General features: G+C 48.6%; 1 protein-coding gene across 1 annotated transcript in view; it reads left to right on the forward strand.

Annotated features, from left to right (window-relative positions):
- The first annotated feature begins 201 nt into the window (after window positions 1-201).
- Window positions 202-17,931, forward strand: part of LRIG1 (leucine rich repeats and immunoglobulin like domains 1) — a 92,825-nt gene continuing 75,095 nt past the window's right edge. The window contains 2 exon segments of the mRNA XM_065845438.2: window positions 202-444; window positions 447-850. Coding sequence (XP_065701510.1) covers window positions 202-444; window positions 447-850 — 647 coding nt within the window.

Consider the following 17,931-nt stretch of genomic DNA (forward strand, 5'->3'; position numbering starts at 1 on the left):
TGGTTGCGGCCCCTTTAAGAGGGGCAGCGCGGGGGGGGGCGGTGGCCGCCCGCGTTCACACCTGGAGTGGGAAAGGGGGGCGGGCCTCGGCGCCTCTGATTGACGGGCCACCGGCATCAATGGGGCGCCGCGGCGCCTCGCCGGGGGGCCGGCTGGCCAATGGCGGCGCGCGCGGGCCAGCCGGAGGACGCCCGCCAGCCAATGGGCGGGCGCGCGGGGGGCGGTGCGGCTACATGTTGCGGTGTCGCCAACGTGGGTCCGCGGCGAGCGGCGCTCGGGCCGGGCGGGGAGCGGAGGGGACGGGCTGCGCCGGCGGAGCAGCGGCGGGAGCGGCGCGGCGGTTCTCAGCCCCGCGGGAGCGCACTGGGGACGGGGAGCACCAGCAGCCGCCGGGCCGAAGCCGTGCGGCGTAAAGGAGGAGAAGGCGCTTCCCGCGGCGGGGACCCAGACCCGACCCGACCCGCCCGCCGGTGCCCGCCCGCCGGCGGGTGGATGCCGGTGTCGTGACTGCCCCGTGGGGCTGCGCCGCCGGCGGCCGAGGCGATGCTGCGGGCGGCGGAGCAGCGCTGAGCGCTTACGGGGCCCCGCAGCGTTACCGCTGCGCTCCGCGCCGGGGCCGTTCCTGCTGCCTTCTCCTCCCGCCTCGGACCTTCTCCGGTGCCGGATACAAAATGGCGGTGCCGCCACGGGCGGGCGGCGGGGCGGCGGCGGCGCTGCTGCTGCTGGGGCTGCTGGGCTCGGCCGCCGCCGACTGCCCCGCCGGCTGCGCCTGCGGCGGGGAGCTGCTGAGCTGCGGCGGGCTGGCGCTGCCCGCCGTGCCCCGGGACCTGCCCCGCTGGCCGCGGCACGTGTGAGTACCGGCGGGGGCCGCGCCGCGCTGGGGAGGGGGCGCGACCCGGGGGAAAAGGGGCTGGGGGAGAAGCGGGTGTTTGGGAAGCGCGGAGCCGCCGGGGGCAGCGCGCCGGCAGCTGGGTGTGCTGGGGGACTTAAAAAACCCCGAACAAAACCAACCAAACCTAAACTCATGTATGTATATTTATTTTAAGCAATTTGGTCTCCGCCGCCTTGTCGGCGCTGAGCTGAGCGGTGTGAAACTTCTCTCGTGATCCGGTGTGTCCTCAGGCTCCCACCCGAGGCGGGGATGGAGGTGGCGGGTGCGATGCTGGTGCCGGGGCTCCCGGTCCCTCGCTGGGCTGGCTCTTGCCCGCACTGTATGGGTGTCTTGGGGGCAAAAAGAGCCAGGAGAGGGTTTTGTCTCTAGTGATGGGATCTGCTGGAGATAACGGCCAGCCCGGGCTCCCGAATCCTTATTAGGACATCCCTCCCGCGCCCGGCCTGCTGCTTCACGTCGGGGCCGTGCCCATTATCGCGCCCGGCGCCCCAAATATGGACCCCAGCTGTGGGGCCGTGCTGTCCGTTTGACGTTTCGAGCTGCCGGCTGTTAAGGTGTGAAAGCCGGTGAGGCAGCGAGCATGAGCCGAAACAGAGCCATGGGCTCTTGTGGTGCTATTGGGGCGTTTTGAGAAAAAACAGGTGGTCTTTTCAGTAAAAGGTGCGTGGCTGACTGCGATTCCCTTGGTTCTTGTCTGTCTATGAAAGTTATTAACCTGCAGTGTATCATATATCCTGAATGGCAGCTGAGCTTATAGCCCAGCACCCGGTGGTTAGTACAGCACTCCGACTTTTTTTTTTTTTCCCTAGACAGATATTTTAAAGTGTTCAGTTCATGCCCAAGTGCGGGACAGTGCGATCGTCACTTCCCGTAGAGCGCGGTGGGTCTGCTGGGCTTGTGTGACTGCCCAGCGCTGCTGCTGCTTCCACCCGATAAGATCTGGAATACAACATCAGACACTTGAAGCACAGAAGTTTCGGAGGGGAAAGTGTGCTCGGCTTTGACAGCTCAATTAATTTGACCGCGACAGTGCGGGAGGACTAAGAGTTTTTGCGTGTGTGCTCAGGAACTTGTAAAAATAAGTGTCCTCAACTGTTGGGTAACCTTGGGGAAATAAGGATCTAGAAAGGGAGAGGGAAAAGTGCCTCAGTGCTTCTGCTGCTGGGTTTTTCTGCTGTTTGAACAGATTTATAGATTATTGAATCTATAAAACCCCTGGTTGTAATGGATACTCGTTAGCTCTGCCAGGAGAGAACAGCCACTGAAGTGTTGCTGGAGATCATCCAGCTCCTTATTAAGAAGAATTATTGGAGGTTTGTCAGGTTCTCCTGGTATTATTCACTTTTGGCTGCAGAAATGCTGTGTTTTACATGAAATTATCAGGTGTCATACAGAAAGGAACGTGTGGCCTCTGCGTTAAAACCCTGACTCATCCCGTTCACCTGTTGCTCTGTAGGATCCTTCTGTCTGCCTTGGGCACCTTTCAGGGCAAGTTTTTCGTTTTCTCAGCATAATCCCAGCATCGCCCATGCTCTCCTTAAAACAGAAAGGTGTATCTTTGTTAATGCAGATGAGTAAGTTAATAGGCCATTCTGAACAAATTTATTGTTGTGGATTTTTTGGGGAGTGCTAATAGCCAGGAGTGTCTTTTTTTCATATGGAACAGATTTTTGAGTGTCTTGAGTTCAGTTTAAATTTTATTGGTGAACTAATAGCGTGTATAAATCTACTGCTATAGACCTGTGGGCTGTTGATCTTTTAACCACTTAGGCAGAATACAGTTTGTAACTTTTTAAAACTATAAACTAATGAAATAATTATCTAAAGTGGAAATTTGTGATGGCTTTCATATCTGATAATGCAAAATTAAGGTTGTGGTTTTTTTCCTTGCTCATAACTAAATAAAAAGCAGACGTTTAGGACATTTTAGTTTTAAAGTAATATTGTTTCTAATCACTAAAAATCACTTAAATGCTTATTTCAGTTTAGGGGCACAAAGCTGAACCACATTTTTCATGCTTGGTAGGATCGTAAACACTAATTTCTGGTACAGAGAATCATTAATTTTTTCAGTTGTTTAATGTCCTCTATAAAAGCACCACATGCTGGAGAAAAGTTACCTCTATGCAACTATCTCTGTAGCTTTTTTTGTTTGTTTGTTTGTTTTAACATGCCCTTTTGAAAGAAGCAGAAAGTGAACACGGAGGTTTGCCGCAGCCCCGGGTCCCTTGGACATAAATCAGGGTGAGAGGGGCAATGTCAGAGCTGTGCATCCATCATCTCCATCACCTCTGCACAGGCTGCGTCTCCCACCGAAGGTGTCTGCTGCTTCCCTGGGTGATGAGCTCAGGCATGTTTGATCACCAACAGGAGATGAGATAAATCCTGTTTTCAATGACTGGTGGTGACTGTGCTGTAAGTTCGTTGAAGTGCTTTTGAAAAATCCCTCCTTAGCAGTTTATCTCTTTTTTCCTAATGAGTTCCACAACACTGAAGCTGTGCTTGGAGTCGGTTTTCAGTGCGGTGGAGATAAAGCTTTTGTTTGTAGCCTTGGAAATGTGGCTTCGCGCACTGGGGAGGGTTCTGGAACAGACTTAATCATACTGCGTATTTTGTCAACAGGACTATCAGTACTGAGGAAAAGCACCGGGATCTTTTGAAACTATTGTTATTTCTCTGTTGGCAGTAGAGCTTGGAGTTGTAATTTTTCTCCCTAGCTTTCAGAAGACATAACTGATATGCAGAAGGGCTGGTGCACTGCAGTTGCTCGCTTTAATGCAGCGTGGCACAGATGTGGGGTTTTTTTTTCTCTTAAAAGCCACAGGCAGCTCAATACAGCTACACAAGTGTGCAGGACTTGCTGGCTGAGCAGCCCTGTGTAGCGCACGTTGCAGTGCTCTGGCATGGCCTGTAGTGTCCTCGCAGGAGCCGCAGCACCCAGCTGCTGTGAGCTCTGCAGCTGGGAAACAGCCCTGGTCCACGGGGGATGCCCGGAAAAGCAAAATCTGCTGAGCAGGACTCCTCTGCAGCATCTCACTTTGCAACTGCAGGAGACGGTTCATGTCTTCTTGAGGTTTGAGTCTAGAGCTTGTTTTTATGTTAGAGTGTAATCTGTGGCATAAACTTTAGGGCCCAGCTTAAGTACAAGATGCTGTGTGCCCAGAAAAGCCAGGTGCAGGGCTCCGGCAGTGTTGGTGACGTGGCACATCCTCTGCATTCTCTGTTTCTGTGTTTTCATGCATTTGATTCTTTGAGGAATGATAGAGATTATTTCTAGGCATCATGTATGAAAGTTTTTTTCTTACTTTTTAGTGACAGAGCAGTAGTATTTTGGGTCCACATCTTAATGGTGAGAAGGCTTTGGGGCTGTGGAACTGTAGCTGGTTAGCTAATTCATTGCTGGTGTGGTCTGGAGGAATTAAAAGTTTTCTCTTAAACAGATGTTTTGCGTTTTTGGCCCAAATGACTAAGTGAAGTTTTTAGGATGCTGGGCATTCATGCACAGACCCTTCTGCCCCTGGGTCGGTGTGTGCCTGGTGTGTCCGGGAACAAGGCAGGGTCCTTGGCAGTGCCCAGGAGCACTGGGCTCAGACCTGTTTTCAGTTTCCTAGGGGGGCTCTGGGGTTTGGCTGTGTGGATAAGATGCCCCGAGGCACTAGCTGTATGGATGTTGGCTGTTTCCACGGTGCTGCTGCTGTCTGGAAAGAGCTGGGCAAAGCGTCTGGATGCTTTAGAAAATCCTGTGGGTGCCTGCCAATGGTTTTAGGGCCTGGAAGTGCATTTGAACTAGGAGTCACGAGCAGATTTCAGCTGTGCTCGTGTATGCACACAAAGATTTTGTTGGAAGCCATGAAATGGAATGTTAGGGCTCAAAATTACCCATTAACTTAAATTTGTCGCTAAACTGGAGTTTTAATGTGCCAGGTCTTGTAGCTCTGCTCTTGTATGTTAGGGTAGCTTCTCTGTTTGCTTGGTAGAGCAGAGTGAGACTGCAGAAAACTTGCTGTGCCGCTGCCTGCGCGCAGGGTGCTCCCTGGAGTAACTCCTGCTCCTCTGCAGATGCTGGAAGAGAAGGTGATGGGGGCGACTCTTCTGCTGATGATGCTGGGATGGGGGAGTGCTGCTGGCAGTTCCTCCCCTGCATGTCCTACTTCCAGTCCTGCTGAAATAATGGAACAAAGATTAAGTAATCGTCACCCTGGGCTCACAGCGCCTGGCCCAGTGCAGCTGTGGAGCCCTCACTGTGTGCTGGCTGCCTGGGGGGCCGCTGGGCTTGGAAGGAGCGCTTGGGAGAGGGGGATGCAGATTGGTGCAGGTGGCTGGTTCTCAGCCTTCCTTCTGGGGAGAGAGAGTGGAAATTCCAAGAAATTCTGCAAAACCAGCAGCTCTCTCATGGGTGGTGGTTTGGGACAAGATTTTCTGCTCAAGTGCAACAGTGCTGGGAGCTGCTAGTGCTTGTAAAAGAAATCCTACTCAGCTGGCAACGGTGCACTTGGCTTTGGTGCTTCTTGGAGCATCGTCCTCAGCAGTGGCCTTGCTCGGGGAAGGTCTCCAGCCCAGGGGCTGCAGGATGGCTGTGCACCCTACAGGCTTACAGCTGCTGCTCTGGACCTTGGTCCTGCTGGGGTGACAGCAAAACTTCTCCTCACAAAGCACTGCCTCTCTGGGCCTGCTGCTTCTACACAAATAAATACATGTGTTTGCAAGTAAATCCACCCTTCCTGTGTGAACATATGTTGGTGGATTTGCTGACCACCCTCAGCATGCTGTGGCATTTATTGGTGCCAACAGCAGTTAACAGCAAGCCCTTTGCAACTGGTGTCAGATCTTCTCATCTTAATCCCTGACTGAGCCACATCTGAGGCAGAAGTTACCTCAATCAGACTAGGATTAGAAGTACATGTGATGTTCATAATGGAGCCTGAATGGGATGAAATATCCCCACGAAGAAGCCTTTCTGGTTCTTGCAGAAGCTCATGGCTTTAAGTGAAAGGCTCTAGGACCCCCTCAGCCTCCTCTGCATATTCCTTTTTCCTTTTGAGAAACTTCATGGCATTTAATCGCTTTAGAGGCTTTTCCTCTCTACAGTGACTGCAATTTGAAACGCAGGGGTTCCGTACAAAAGGAGCAAGTGCTCAGTGGGCTGTGTTAATATTCAGTGCCCTTTACAATGGGTGCTGTTTGAAAAGGGGAGAATGGATGGTCTGGGAGCTGGGGGAGGAGGAGCTGCAGAGCGAAAATTCCCAGGGCAGGGCAACGAGCATCTCAGTAGGCAGCTGAAAAAATGAACACACCATCAATTGTTCTCTAGGAAAATCAACTATTATTATGTGTTAGATACAGCTTGATTTTTTTTTTTTATTTGCTTGTGCAAACTGCTCTACAGTTCTTTGGATGCAAGGCTTGTGGGTGGCTGAGTCTTGCAGGGTTCCTACTTGGAGTTTAAGGGATGAAGGAGCAAATATGAAGTTGATTGTCTTCTTCCTTTGCTTGCTGGCATCAAGAGGCTAGAGGTGGTAAACTGATATGTTTGGGATCCCAGACACTTGAACAAAACACTTCAGGTACTTAAATGCTTCCTTGAACATGGGTGTGATTTCACTTGCCTGCTTGAAGTTAAGCTGATGCTGATGCTGGAGTCTTGTCTTGGGGGATTTAGGCAGACATGGAAGCACTTTGAGATGAGGCTTTAGTTAGTGCGAGTCCCTCCTGGTGCAGAGAAGTCCTACAGCACCGGGAGGATGCTGCCCAGTGTGCAGCTTTAGCAGTGCCTGCTGGAAAGGTTCAAAGTGGCTTCATGCTGATGTACTCCCCCAGGTGCTGATCTTCCTGACTGTGTGTGCACCTGGGCTCTTGAAAATCTGTGCTGGCAGGTGGGAATTGCTGGGTGCTGGGAGGCCCTGGCCATGCCCAAGCAGTGCCTGTCTTTCGTTTCTGGTTGCTTTCATCTCTTGAAGAGAGATTAAAGTTGTGTCTTGAAGTTTTAGTGGCTGCAAAATGGGATGATGGCTTTCATTTCTCAGTAGCCAGCTGTGATGAGAACTTGTGTATTGTCCCTGACTTGTATGTCAGCCGCACCCAGAAACTCTCAATTAGGGCTGCAGGGCTTTTAATTGATCTTGTTGGCTGCCCCGGGAGACACCTTGGATTGAGTTATCTCAGCTCATCAGCTTTTAACATAATCATTTTGTGCTGCTAACCTAATTGCCCAGTGTGACTCCCTTGTTTTGCAGGGTGGGGCTGGATGGGATCATGTGGATGAATGGAGTAATTTAGGCTAATGCTGCTGGGAAGAGCCATCTGCAGAAAATCCAGGCTCCAGGTTCATCAGCTCTGCGGGACCAGGGCTGGGCAACAATTAGCACCTTGTTGAGGGCGAGGGGAGTGATTTAACATAGAGCATGGCTTTGGTGAATTAACAGTGAATAAACTTAACACCTTTGTCTGCGCTGTGGTTTCATGCAAGCCTGGAAGGCTGGGTGCCCATTAGCAGCTCTTCTCTGAGGTCTTTTGCTGGTTTTGGGAGGCATATGAAGGAGCGGAGCTGAGGCTGCAGGAAGAAACAACGGGTGAATAAACCCTCCTTCCTATTTCCTGTTATGTCCACCTATTAAATGATGTGCTACAAGGTATTTTTTTTCTGCTGTGCACAGGGGCCCAAGTCATGGCCCAGGATGCCGTTGTGCTAGCGCACAGCGCAAAATACATATTATTATTCTATAACAGCTGAGTCATCCATTAATAGTTAACCAAGGTCTGCACTGCAGCCCAAGTCCTTCAACCCCAACCTCCTCCAGCTTCAGAGCAGGACCACAACATATGTAATATGTTATGCTCCCTCATTATATTTTCAGCACGTTGTCTTTCCAGCCACAACCATATAATTTTGGAGAAGTCTAGAAGCTGGCCCTGCTGTTTTGAGGGCACCTCTCAAGACCTGATGACGTGTTGCATCCAATTCCATGAGCATAGTTCACTTCTGCGTGGCTGCATTTTCAGTTTGAGTAAGAATTGAAGGATAGGTTTCCAACTGTAACCATCTGCCTAGTTTTTATTAATGTTAACCACGCAAAACGTGCAGGCAGGATGGCTGGTTATATGCACTTGTTGTTCATGTTGTGCAGTGGCATTGCATGGATTTTGGCAGGAAAAGTGTCAGAGGCCATTTACAATTGAACAGCCTTACGCAGAACTACAGATTTATGAAGTGTATACTCCGATGTAATTTGTAAGTTGCATTTAAAAATGCATTAGCTGCCTAAAGCTTCGTTCTGTAGCTAAGGTTTTGTGTGCAAGATAATTTGCCTTTTTTTTTTTTTTTTTTGAGGGGCATAGGTAGTCTCGATACTGCTGCGCATAATGAGGCAGTAAAGTTCATTTATGAATCCTCCTTTGGTGTCTTTTTGTGGACTCCCTGGGGCAATCTCATTAATTCTGGAAATCTACAGAGGTGCAGTCTAAATTCTTTTCTTGTAAACTCAACTCATCTATACAGGCTGCATATTGCAAATATTTCCCTTTTGTGGAAGGCACCTGTTTTTAGATAAATGCTTTCAGATTAGAAAACACACCCCATGAGTTCAGTGGAAATTTGGCTGTGAAATCTTGAAATAAGATGCTTTTTTTCCTACATCACCTCCTCCAGCTGGCAGTTTTTTGGTCCTTGCAGAAAGGCAAGACAAGCCCTCAGATGCAAGAAGGAAATAAGATGCAAAATGCGAAGTCGGGGCTGTGCCAGTTCCTGCTTCCCCATGCACAGGGACGTGAATCCATCCTCACCACTGACGTGTCTGTCCCTGGTTGCCCAAAGCCTGTGCTTTTGGGATGGGCACCTGCCAGGATGGGACCCGGTTGTCTTTCAGTGCTGTGAATGCTGGTCTGCCCTGAGGAGTTCACCATCAACACCAGCTACTACTGAGCATCTCTCCAAGTATTGCCCTGCAAGCTTGATACACGTTTTGCCTAGCTGGTGTAGAACGGGCTGTTTTATAACTGCACTTGAAGTCTGTTTTAACCTGCCCTGTGCCAATATAAACACAGGTTTTCGATGTTATCTGTCATCTAGAAAATACTTCTAAAAAGTGCCGGCTGGCCAGTGGGCTGGTGCTTGTAGTGTGCGTGGCAGCGCTTGGCTTGTGCTGTTTGATCACCAGTGCAGACCAGTACTGGGGCTGAACTGGATGTGCCCAGGTCTTGGTGACAGATACTCGGATGGAGATGATGGGTTTACTGGGTGTTGTCTTCTGGTTGCATTTAGGGATGTGGTGCTGGAGGTGTCACTGGTGCATAGGCGTACTGGTGGGGCTTGATGTGGGTGATATTCCTATAGGAGTGAGGTGGTGGGAGACCTTGTGGATGGGGGAGCTGCTGGTCTGTGGGTTGTATCATGGGTAATAAAACAGCTATCATAGGAAATAGCCCGACTGGAGGCCCTGTGAAAAATCACCCCCTAAATGTGTTCCAGTTGTCCAAACACTGGTGCTTCTCCTTCCTCCGCTGCTTGCGTGGGGGGAGGCTGGAGCGAGCTCTCCACCACCACTGCGGGGGGAGCTGCCCTGAGCAGCCTTTACTTGCTTTTTGCTTTGTCCACCCAGGTTTGAGAGCTCTGAAAAATCACAGGCCTAAAAAAATATCCTCTGGCAGTCTGGCTGGCATGGGCTGTTCCTGCAGCAGCCCAGTCTGTGAGCAGGCAGACTGAATTTGTCTTCCCCAGTCCATGGTAGCTGCTTTCAGTTGGAGCTGGAAGGTGCATGGAGCCGTGGGATTTTCTTCCTTTCTCACCAGGCTTTTCAGCCCCCAGGGAATGTGGAGTATGGCAGGGATGTGAGTATGGCCCATGTCACAGCGACTCTCTGTGAGCTGGGAGAGCATCCTCTGCTCTGTTTGTAACTCACCACGAACCTTTGTCTCTTTCTGAACCAGCAGGCAATCGCATCCACATTTGTATTGCATTTGTTTTGGCAAAATGAGGTGATTTCTCCTGTTTTAGGAGATTTCAACAAACCATATGATGTTTTATTTTGAAAGGTGTCATAATACTTTCCGCTTTGCTAAGTATCTTTTTGTGCTGTTCCTATCTATGTTAGTCTATAAACAGCTGTGTTCCTCCCTTTTCATCCTTAAAGAAGTCTAAGTCAGAATTCTTGGCTTTCAAACACCTTGGATTATTTCTGGAGTAAGGCAGTCATTCTGCATTAAATCAGTAAATAAGATAATGCATGTTTTCAGACTTTTCTGACTGTGAAGTATTTGTGAGAGTTGTGCTGTCTTTGTTTCACATCTTGTATATCCTGCTTCCTGCTTTCCAACCTTTGTTATTGAGATGGTGACCACCCAAAGGCTGTTGAGATTGATGAAGTTAAGGGGTTTTATTTGCTCATAAGGAGATGAATGAACTTTTCCTCTTATATTAGGTTAAAAGTAATTTGGAGATAATAAAATGGTGCCTAGACAGACTCCACCTCTGCTGTGTGAGTGGACAAGGAGATTTCTGGTATGGGAGGAGGCCTGCAGAGCTGAGGCTTCACCCCAGGTTTCATCTCAAGTAGTGTCACTTGGTTTGTTGCCTGTTGGACGAGGAGCCACAGCCTGTGTCTGGTCTGCAGGGATGCATGTGGGACTTGCTTCAGCTCCTGCAGTTTTAGTAAATGCCATCTGTTTATGGGGCTGAGTTCAGCTAGCTCCCCAACGAAGCTTCTTGGTGATCTGAACCCCTTCCAGGAGCTCTGGTTTCATTCTTATGGACCTTACCAGCAGAGACGTGTACTGGTCTTCGAGTTAATCTCCTTGAACAGAAAGTCGTACAGATCTGACAGGATGTGTTTGGCTTATACCATCTACTTAAAACAGCAGTTGGCTTTGCTTCTCCCTGGTTTAATAATCTCTCTGAGGCAGGTACTATGTTTTACCCAGGTTTCCTGAGAAAGGAGGTTGTGCAATGGTGCATGTTTTTGTTCTCTCCTCAGGACTTTTGAGGCCATTGGCCAATTTCAACTTGAGGAATGAACTCAAATTTGAAATGTCTACCTCCCATGGGCAGCAGGCTGGGGAGGGTGGCTGTATCCCCACCGAGGGTGGGGAAGTGGTGTGAGATTATTCTGTACGAGACATCGAAGAATCTCTGTGGGGAGAACAGTGCCATTAAACTGTCCCTGCAGGACAAGTGGATAATGGAGTTGCAGCTGTGAGACACGGCTCTGCTGAGCACTGTGCTTAGTTCTGTTAGGCTGGCGAAGGAGGGGTTCGGAGTCTTGCTGGGATGGTGCTGGCATTGGCTAATGCCTCTAGGTAGGAGTGGAGGGTTTAGTGCTGCATTGCCCCTGCATTGTTCATGCGAGCAGGGGATGCTGTGGAGGTAGCACCTAAATCCTGGCCTCTTTGGGGACCAACATTGTCATTTGTCTGTGTATACAGTGTTGTCATCTTTGTGGATGGGGAGAGTCTTAGACAAAGCATCAATCCCTTGTGACTGCCACTACTAAGAACTGTTTTTGGTGGCGGTTTCTCTGGAGCAGAGTTTCCAGGAAGAAGGTGCCTTCGTGGCCTGATGGCTGTTGAGCAATGGGCTGCAGGTGGGAAGCAGTGGCCCTGGGTGTCTGCATCTCCCTGCTCCCTGGCACCGCTGTGGCAGGGGTGGCTGGCTGGGGCTCCCACTACTCATGGGCTCTGGGCTTTATAGCAAGTGTGGGGAGAAGGCAAAGCCACGCAGCATCCTTGAGGGTTGCCAAATTGCTGCCTGAGCTGTTTACTACAGTATTTCTCTCTCATGGTTCCTAGCACTTGTCTCTCAAGTGCTGCCACTTTGTGGTCTGCTTAACAAGAGCCTGAGGAGCTGGCCTTTCAGCTAGCAGGGACACTGGACTGTGCTGTACCCCTTTGCACATCTCCCAGGCTTTCCTTTTATTCAGAGCACAGGTTTTTTTTTCAGCACCGTCCCTGCATGCCCCCTCTGCCCACCCCGTCCTGGTGCTGCTGCTGAGCCGATGGTGTGCACAAGCTGCTAGTGGGGCTCCGGTTGCTGCTGTTTGCTTGGTTTGCTTCACCCCCCAGTTGTAAAAACTTGAGCCAGATGGAAGGTGAAGTTTTCAGGCACCCTGTGTTCAAGTCATAATGCCAGTGTGAGGCTTGCTGGGGAACAGGCTGTGTGTGATTAAACTATTTAGGCTTGTGGTAATTTTTTTTTTTTTTTTTTTGTCAAAACAACACAAATCCACCTTCTGAGGCAGAGGAGGAGGCAGCTGAGTCCTTCTGAGCCTGCGTGCTAATTAATGTCACTTTGTGAGAGGCGTGGCTAAAACAAGAGGAGTTCTGTGCAGATTTACAGGCCTGCACATTTGGAAACAAAATGGGGAAGTTTCCCTGTCCAGCAATTTCCAATTGCTTCCTCTATGGTTTCCTGAGTAATTCTGACCACCAGTTATAAAACTGTCCGTCTCACCATTGCAGGATGTGTCATCCCTCCATTCACCCTTTTGCCCACCACCTCCCCAGGCTGCTCCATCCCGTCCCTTTGGGCTCCACGTGCTTTTTGCGGCCAGTGGCAGGAAAATTTCTGACCCATGGGAAGCTGGTTTCCTGACACTGCTATGTGATGGACAGTGACAGCAACAGCCCTAGTGGGACTGGGAGTGGATTGAAAATGTGCCTTGCAATGTGTTGGGGAGGTTGTGGTCTGTTGCAGCTGAAATGCCTCTTGATGGTTTTCCTGCTTTTTTTATTTGAAATACAGAATCCCTCTTGGCTTGTTTGGATGGCTTTGGAGCTACCCAGAGGGAAACAGAGCTGGTCCTTCTCCTGGTGTTCCTGTGCTGTGGGGAAGAGGTTCACAGGATTCCCATTTAGGTCTGAGAGCAAAGGCAGAGGATGAGCCAGGAAGGAGCCCTCTGGCAGTTCTTCCTCCTCTGGGCCTTTGGTTGCTGGCTCCTTCTCTCTGTGACTACTTCCATTGAGAGCTTTCAAGCCAAAATGAACCAACCATATCCCTCTGTGTGTATAATACTTGACAGTGCTTTTGGGGCAGTATGCGGCTCTTTGAGCTGTGCCCAGCCTGCTGCCGTGGTTGGTTTCCACCCTTGGTCTGCATTTGGCCCAGCACTGTGACACTGACAACTGGGAGTGGGAAGGATCCCTCCAGCTCTCATTGTGCGGTGTCTGTTGGGACTCATTGTGCAGCGAAGCAGAAATAAATGACGAGCTGAGCCTTCTTTCTGCTGCCACCAGCAGACTGCTGACTTGGGCAAGCCTCCTTGGCCTGAAAATGATCCTGTAATTAAGTTCCATCTAACCTAATGTAAGCCTATAAATATTAGGCTTTATGGATAAGCTAGAGGTCTAGTTTTCTCAGTTTTGTGGAATGCAATGGATGTTTCCAGAGGATAACTCAATTATTGTTCTGGGGGCTGTGCAAGCAGAAGACCAAGTGCATGCTTGTCTTCTGGTGCTTGTAGGTGGGGAGGCATTGGGAAGTGGGTGGATCCTGTCTGGGGAGAAGAGATTCTCTGCCCAGAGCTCTTTCACAGCATGATCATCTTTGTAAAGGCCAAGAAAACTTGATCTGAAAGTCTATTTATTCATTCTGAACTCTAGCCCTCCTTTGAGGGGAGTTCATGGAGGCTACCAGCCTTGCTAGGCACGCAGGCTGTCCTGGCATGGCCACATTCCTGTACTGGAAAAGCATGTTCAGGGTGATATTTGAAATGCAGCAGAAAACCCACACTTCCTTCAGAATTTTGACTCTTGCATTTTTTACCTTGGGCAGACTTTAAAGTTTTCTGCAGTATTCAACGGTTTGGTTTCCCTTTGCCCACATGTCAGCATTCCTGAACAAAGCAGCCTCAAGATTTGTGGAGCAGATTCTTGAAATTCTGCAAATGTTTCAAGCCAGACGATGTTTCCAGAAACTGCTTGACCTAACAAAAAGACTTGGTGGGACTTGGGCTCAGCATGGGGAAAATGAATAAGGCATTTTTATCCCTCTTTAAATGAACATCATTCCGATTAAAACCACCATCCCCAGTCTTGGAAGCTGTTGCGCTCTGCCACCTTGTTTCTGTTAAACCACAGCTGTGCTTGTTTGAATAAAGCAGATAAATAAGATATGCATCTTAAAATGGATTTTGGTGCCCTGCTTTTTCACGTACTTTTCTGGTGATGCTAGCTATGTCATCTGAAAAGGGGTTTGGATGCCTAAAGATAGACTTGGGTGAAAGGGAAGCAAAGGTGTATGGCAGCCTGTTGACCTGAAGTCACTGCAAACTGGTGCTCAAACCCTGCTTAAGCCTCCTGGGGATGCTCTGAGCATGTCCAGAGGTGATTCAGTCTTGTGGTCACCAGTACTCCATAGTCTACACCCTGCAGCACCCATATGTTACTTTCTGGTCTGTCATGGGTGCTTCAAATGAACATTCACAGTGAGCTTTTTTTGAAAAGCTCAGTGGGAACTGCTACTTGCATCTAGAAATATGGAAATGCTGACTTTTCCTTGAGACTCGGTGGCCAGCAATGGCATTTTGAATGCGGAACACAAGCTTTGCTCACTGTCGCCTTGTTCTGGTTTAACTGCTGTTGCTGGGGTTGGGGTTTCGGTGTTTGACGTCTCTTCCCATGATTGCTTTATCACAGGTGTGAGCATGAGTGCCCAGGAAGGGGGTGCAGTGTCACACCGCCTGAGGCAGCCATGGGAGGTGTTGGGAAGCAGGAAGGCTCCTGTGTCTTGGGACCATTGACCCACGTATCTCATAACGTTGTTTCTGAAGGTGAAAGCGGCAACCACGGCAGAGACTCATTGCTATTTTGACCCAAGTGCGGGGTTTGTTTTGGGATTTTGGTTTATGCTAGCACATTTCTGGTGAGCTCAGGAATTGCAGTATTAATGTTTTATCTTCAGAGAAGAGGTTTGACTCAGACCAAAATTGCTGATTGATTCCCTTTTTTGCTCTCCCCCCTCTTCCTATTGAAGTGGAGAACCACTTCAAAGGCTCAGATGTGTTGGTGCCAGATGCCACGCAGTTATTGTTAGAAGAATCTGAAATATAATTGAAAACAAACCTTTGTTCAGCCAAGCTTATCTGACTGTAGGCTTTCACTCATGGCAGAGATAAGTACTCAGCCTCTTCTCCTAGATTTGGTGTCTACGCACTTGTCACAGCAGATGAGCCGTCTGTGAATTCTGTTACTTCTGGTAAATGTTTGCAAAATCTGGAAAGTGCATATTTTAAAGAGTTTTTTCCTATCTAAGAACACATACTGATGCTTGGAAGTCACCAGCGTATTTGTGGAATTCCTTGCAGTAATAAAATGTATCAAATTGATCTTGGCAGGCTAATTTCAATAGAGGTGCTGCAAGTCCAAGTTCCTCTGCTTAGCAAGTACGGAGTCATCCCTCTTCCTTTTAAGGCTTGTCTGTTCTGTGGGATATAGGGTATTGCTTGACATTATATCAAAATCATTTGCAAAAGCATGGATAAGTTAGAGATCAATGTTCATTTTAGCTTTATCAGGTTGGTGTAGGAGGTTTGTAATCCAGATTGGTTAGTTCTCTTGGTGAAGTCTGTGAGGCTGGAGGCTTCTGAGGAGCACAGCAGACTTCAGGTGCTTCCAGTCCTCAGTTGCCTGATGCTGAGTACGAGCTGTTTGCAAACATAATCTCATGGCGTGTGAAAACACAGTATGTGGTTCCGAAGATGCATAGCGTATTTTAGATTCCTTGGATCAAAATTTGAACTGCTCTGGTGCACATTAATCGAGGACATTGCCCTGGGACTCAGATGCCACCCCATGCTCTGTATTTAATAGGTCTTTTAGCTTTCTGATTGTTGCTGAACTTGGTGTTTCTTTTCCTTTTAATTTGCCTCCCCTACCAAAAGCACTAGCCTCATTGAGTATGGCTGCCTGTCTGTTGTTTATTATCTCTGTTACACTGTGGTTAGTGCTCACACATGATATTTCTTTGGTTTCAGTACAGACTGAGCGGGTTGTCTGCCACTGGATCCAAAAAATGTAAACTATTTCTAAATGAAAAATACTCTCCAGTTTCTAAGTGCTGTGTTGTCCCCTCTCTCTCCAACATGTGCGCGTTTGGCTGATTTTGTGTAATCCCACTGATGTAAATCCAGATCTCTAACAATTTATGGGGCATGGGGCCGCCTGGAGAAATTTTGATGTGACTTTGTGCTCAAGGGGGGAGAATATGAAGCTGTAGTGATTAAAAAGTAATGGAAAAATGTTATTTGGCTGTGTTGCATTCAGGACAGATACAGGGCCTAAACTCAGATAAGCCTTCCTTCAGAGTTCAGGGATTCTTGATTTTTGGTTTTCCAGTTGGGCTCATCTCCATCATAAGCAACTCTTGAGAAACTGGGACAGAAACTTATTAATGTGGCTTCAAATGACCTGAAACAACTGGAGTGTTGTGTGCATGTGGTGGCTTTTCTAGTACTTCTTACAATTAAACTCTATTCTGCCTTTTGAGCATGTACTTCATTTTATATTGGACTAACATCTTATGTTTAGTCTCCCAGGGAAGGAAAATAAGACAGGCTTTAATATATTTCAAGGAGGCTGGGTTAAGTTCTATGTGCCTGTTTGGAAAGCGGATGGGAGATGATGCTGGGGGAAAAAGGCTGGACCAGAGGCTGAAATGATCAAACCCGGGGCAGTGGGATTCTTTTGGGGGACTGTTCAGAGCATCTCAGCTAGAAATGACTCTGATGAAAATGGTGGAAACTTTCTCATCACCAGTGCATTTAGGCAGCCTTTGCCAGGTAGCCGTGATAAGTCAGTCTGTAAGTTATGCAAAAATTTAGTAGTGTAACTGCTGCATAAAGTAGTAAAGCATAATGAGTGTAAACTCTGTATGCTTTCCAAGTTTTCTCTGGACACTATTTGCATGGATAGAGATAATCTGTTATTCTGCAAAATCCAATTGCTAGGAATATAGGGTTTGGGTTTTTCAAAATTTTGAGTATTTGGGAGCACCTAAACACTTTTAAACTTCTGTCTCCCACAAGACACCACTTGCTGGAAAAAGCTGTTACAGCCTAGCTGGGACTGTGCAATGAAGCCTTTAATGTACTGATTGCATATTAATGAACAGCCAAGCAGGCAGGATGGTGCCAAAAAGCAGTGAGTGAGGAAGACAGCAATATCAGTACAAACTTTGCACTCTGGAAAGTGTGAAGTGATGTTGGTGAAAGGAGTTTATTGCACAAGTGGAACACTCCGGTCCTCTTTGATGCCCAGATTTCTGTGCTAGTAAACCCAGGAAGAGTAATTGGCTGGTGGAGCTTGGTGGATTCTCATTAACCCATTCTGCCCCCTTGCAATGCTCCCCATTTTTCGACATGTTTTGACAGTATGGGTACTTGTTGCCGAGCGTTTGACGTGGTATGCCTGGCATATGAGGCTGTAATACCTCTTGGAGTGTGTGGAGTTAACCATCCGCGTATGGTTTGTATCACCTTCGGTGGTTTTTATTGCAAGCTGTAATGCTCTGTGCGGACCCTTCTCCTTGCCCAGTTCTGTCCTGCAGCATCAGGCAAAGCAAAATCCCAGCCTGGAAAAAGCTACTAAATGACCAGGTGTATGAAATAATGAGTATAATGGCTGCTGATACCAGTGTGCTTTTTCTGATATTTGGCAGAAATTTAATTTCTTGGCTCTTACCTCTTCATTAGCTATGTTTCTTAATTCCAAGCTTATTACCAGGTCCCGGGGATATGTTTTCTAAGGGCTTCTCCCCGCCTGTTTGGAAGGCAGAGCCCGAGAGTGGCCGTGGGCGAGTGCCAGGGGCGGCATGTCCCCACGGGGTGCTCGGGGACCGACCAACAGTCGTGTGCAGTGGTTTGTCCATCGCCTCCATTATGTCTTTCTGCTCCACAGCTCCCTCCAGGAATGTGCAGTATTTGATGCGGGGGCTTGTATCTGCTGTGCAGCCGATGACTTTTCCATTGGGAACATCGGGAGTATTTAAGATGATCTCGCAAAAATTTTTATTTTTTTAAGTTGGCCCTGGGCCAATTTTTACTTGTCTCTGATGCATA

Source organism: Patagioenas fasciata, chromosome 10 (assembly GCF_037038585.1).
Source record: "Patagioenas fasciata isolate bPatFas1 chromosome 10, bPatFas1.hap1, whole genome shotgun sequence".
Lineage (NCBI taxonomy): Eukaryota > Metazoa > Chordata > Aves > Columbiformes > Columbidae > Patagioenas > Patagioenas fasciata.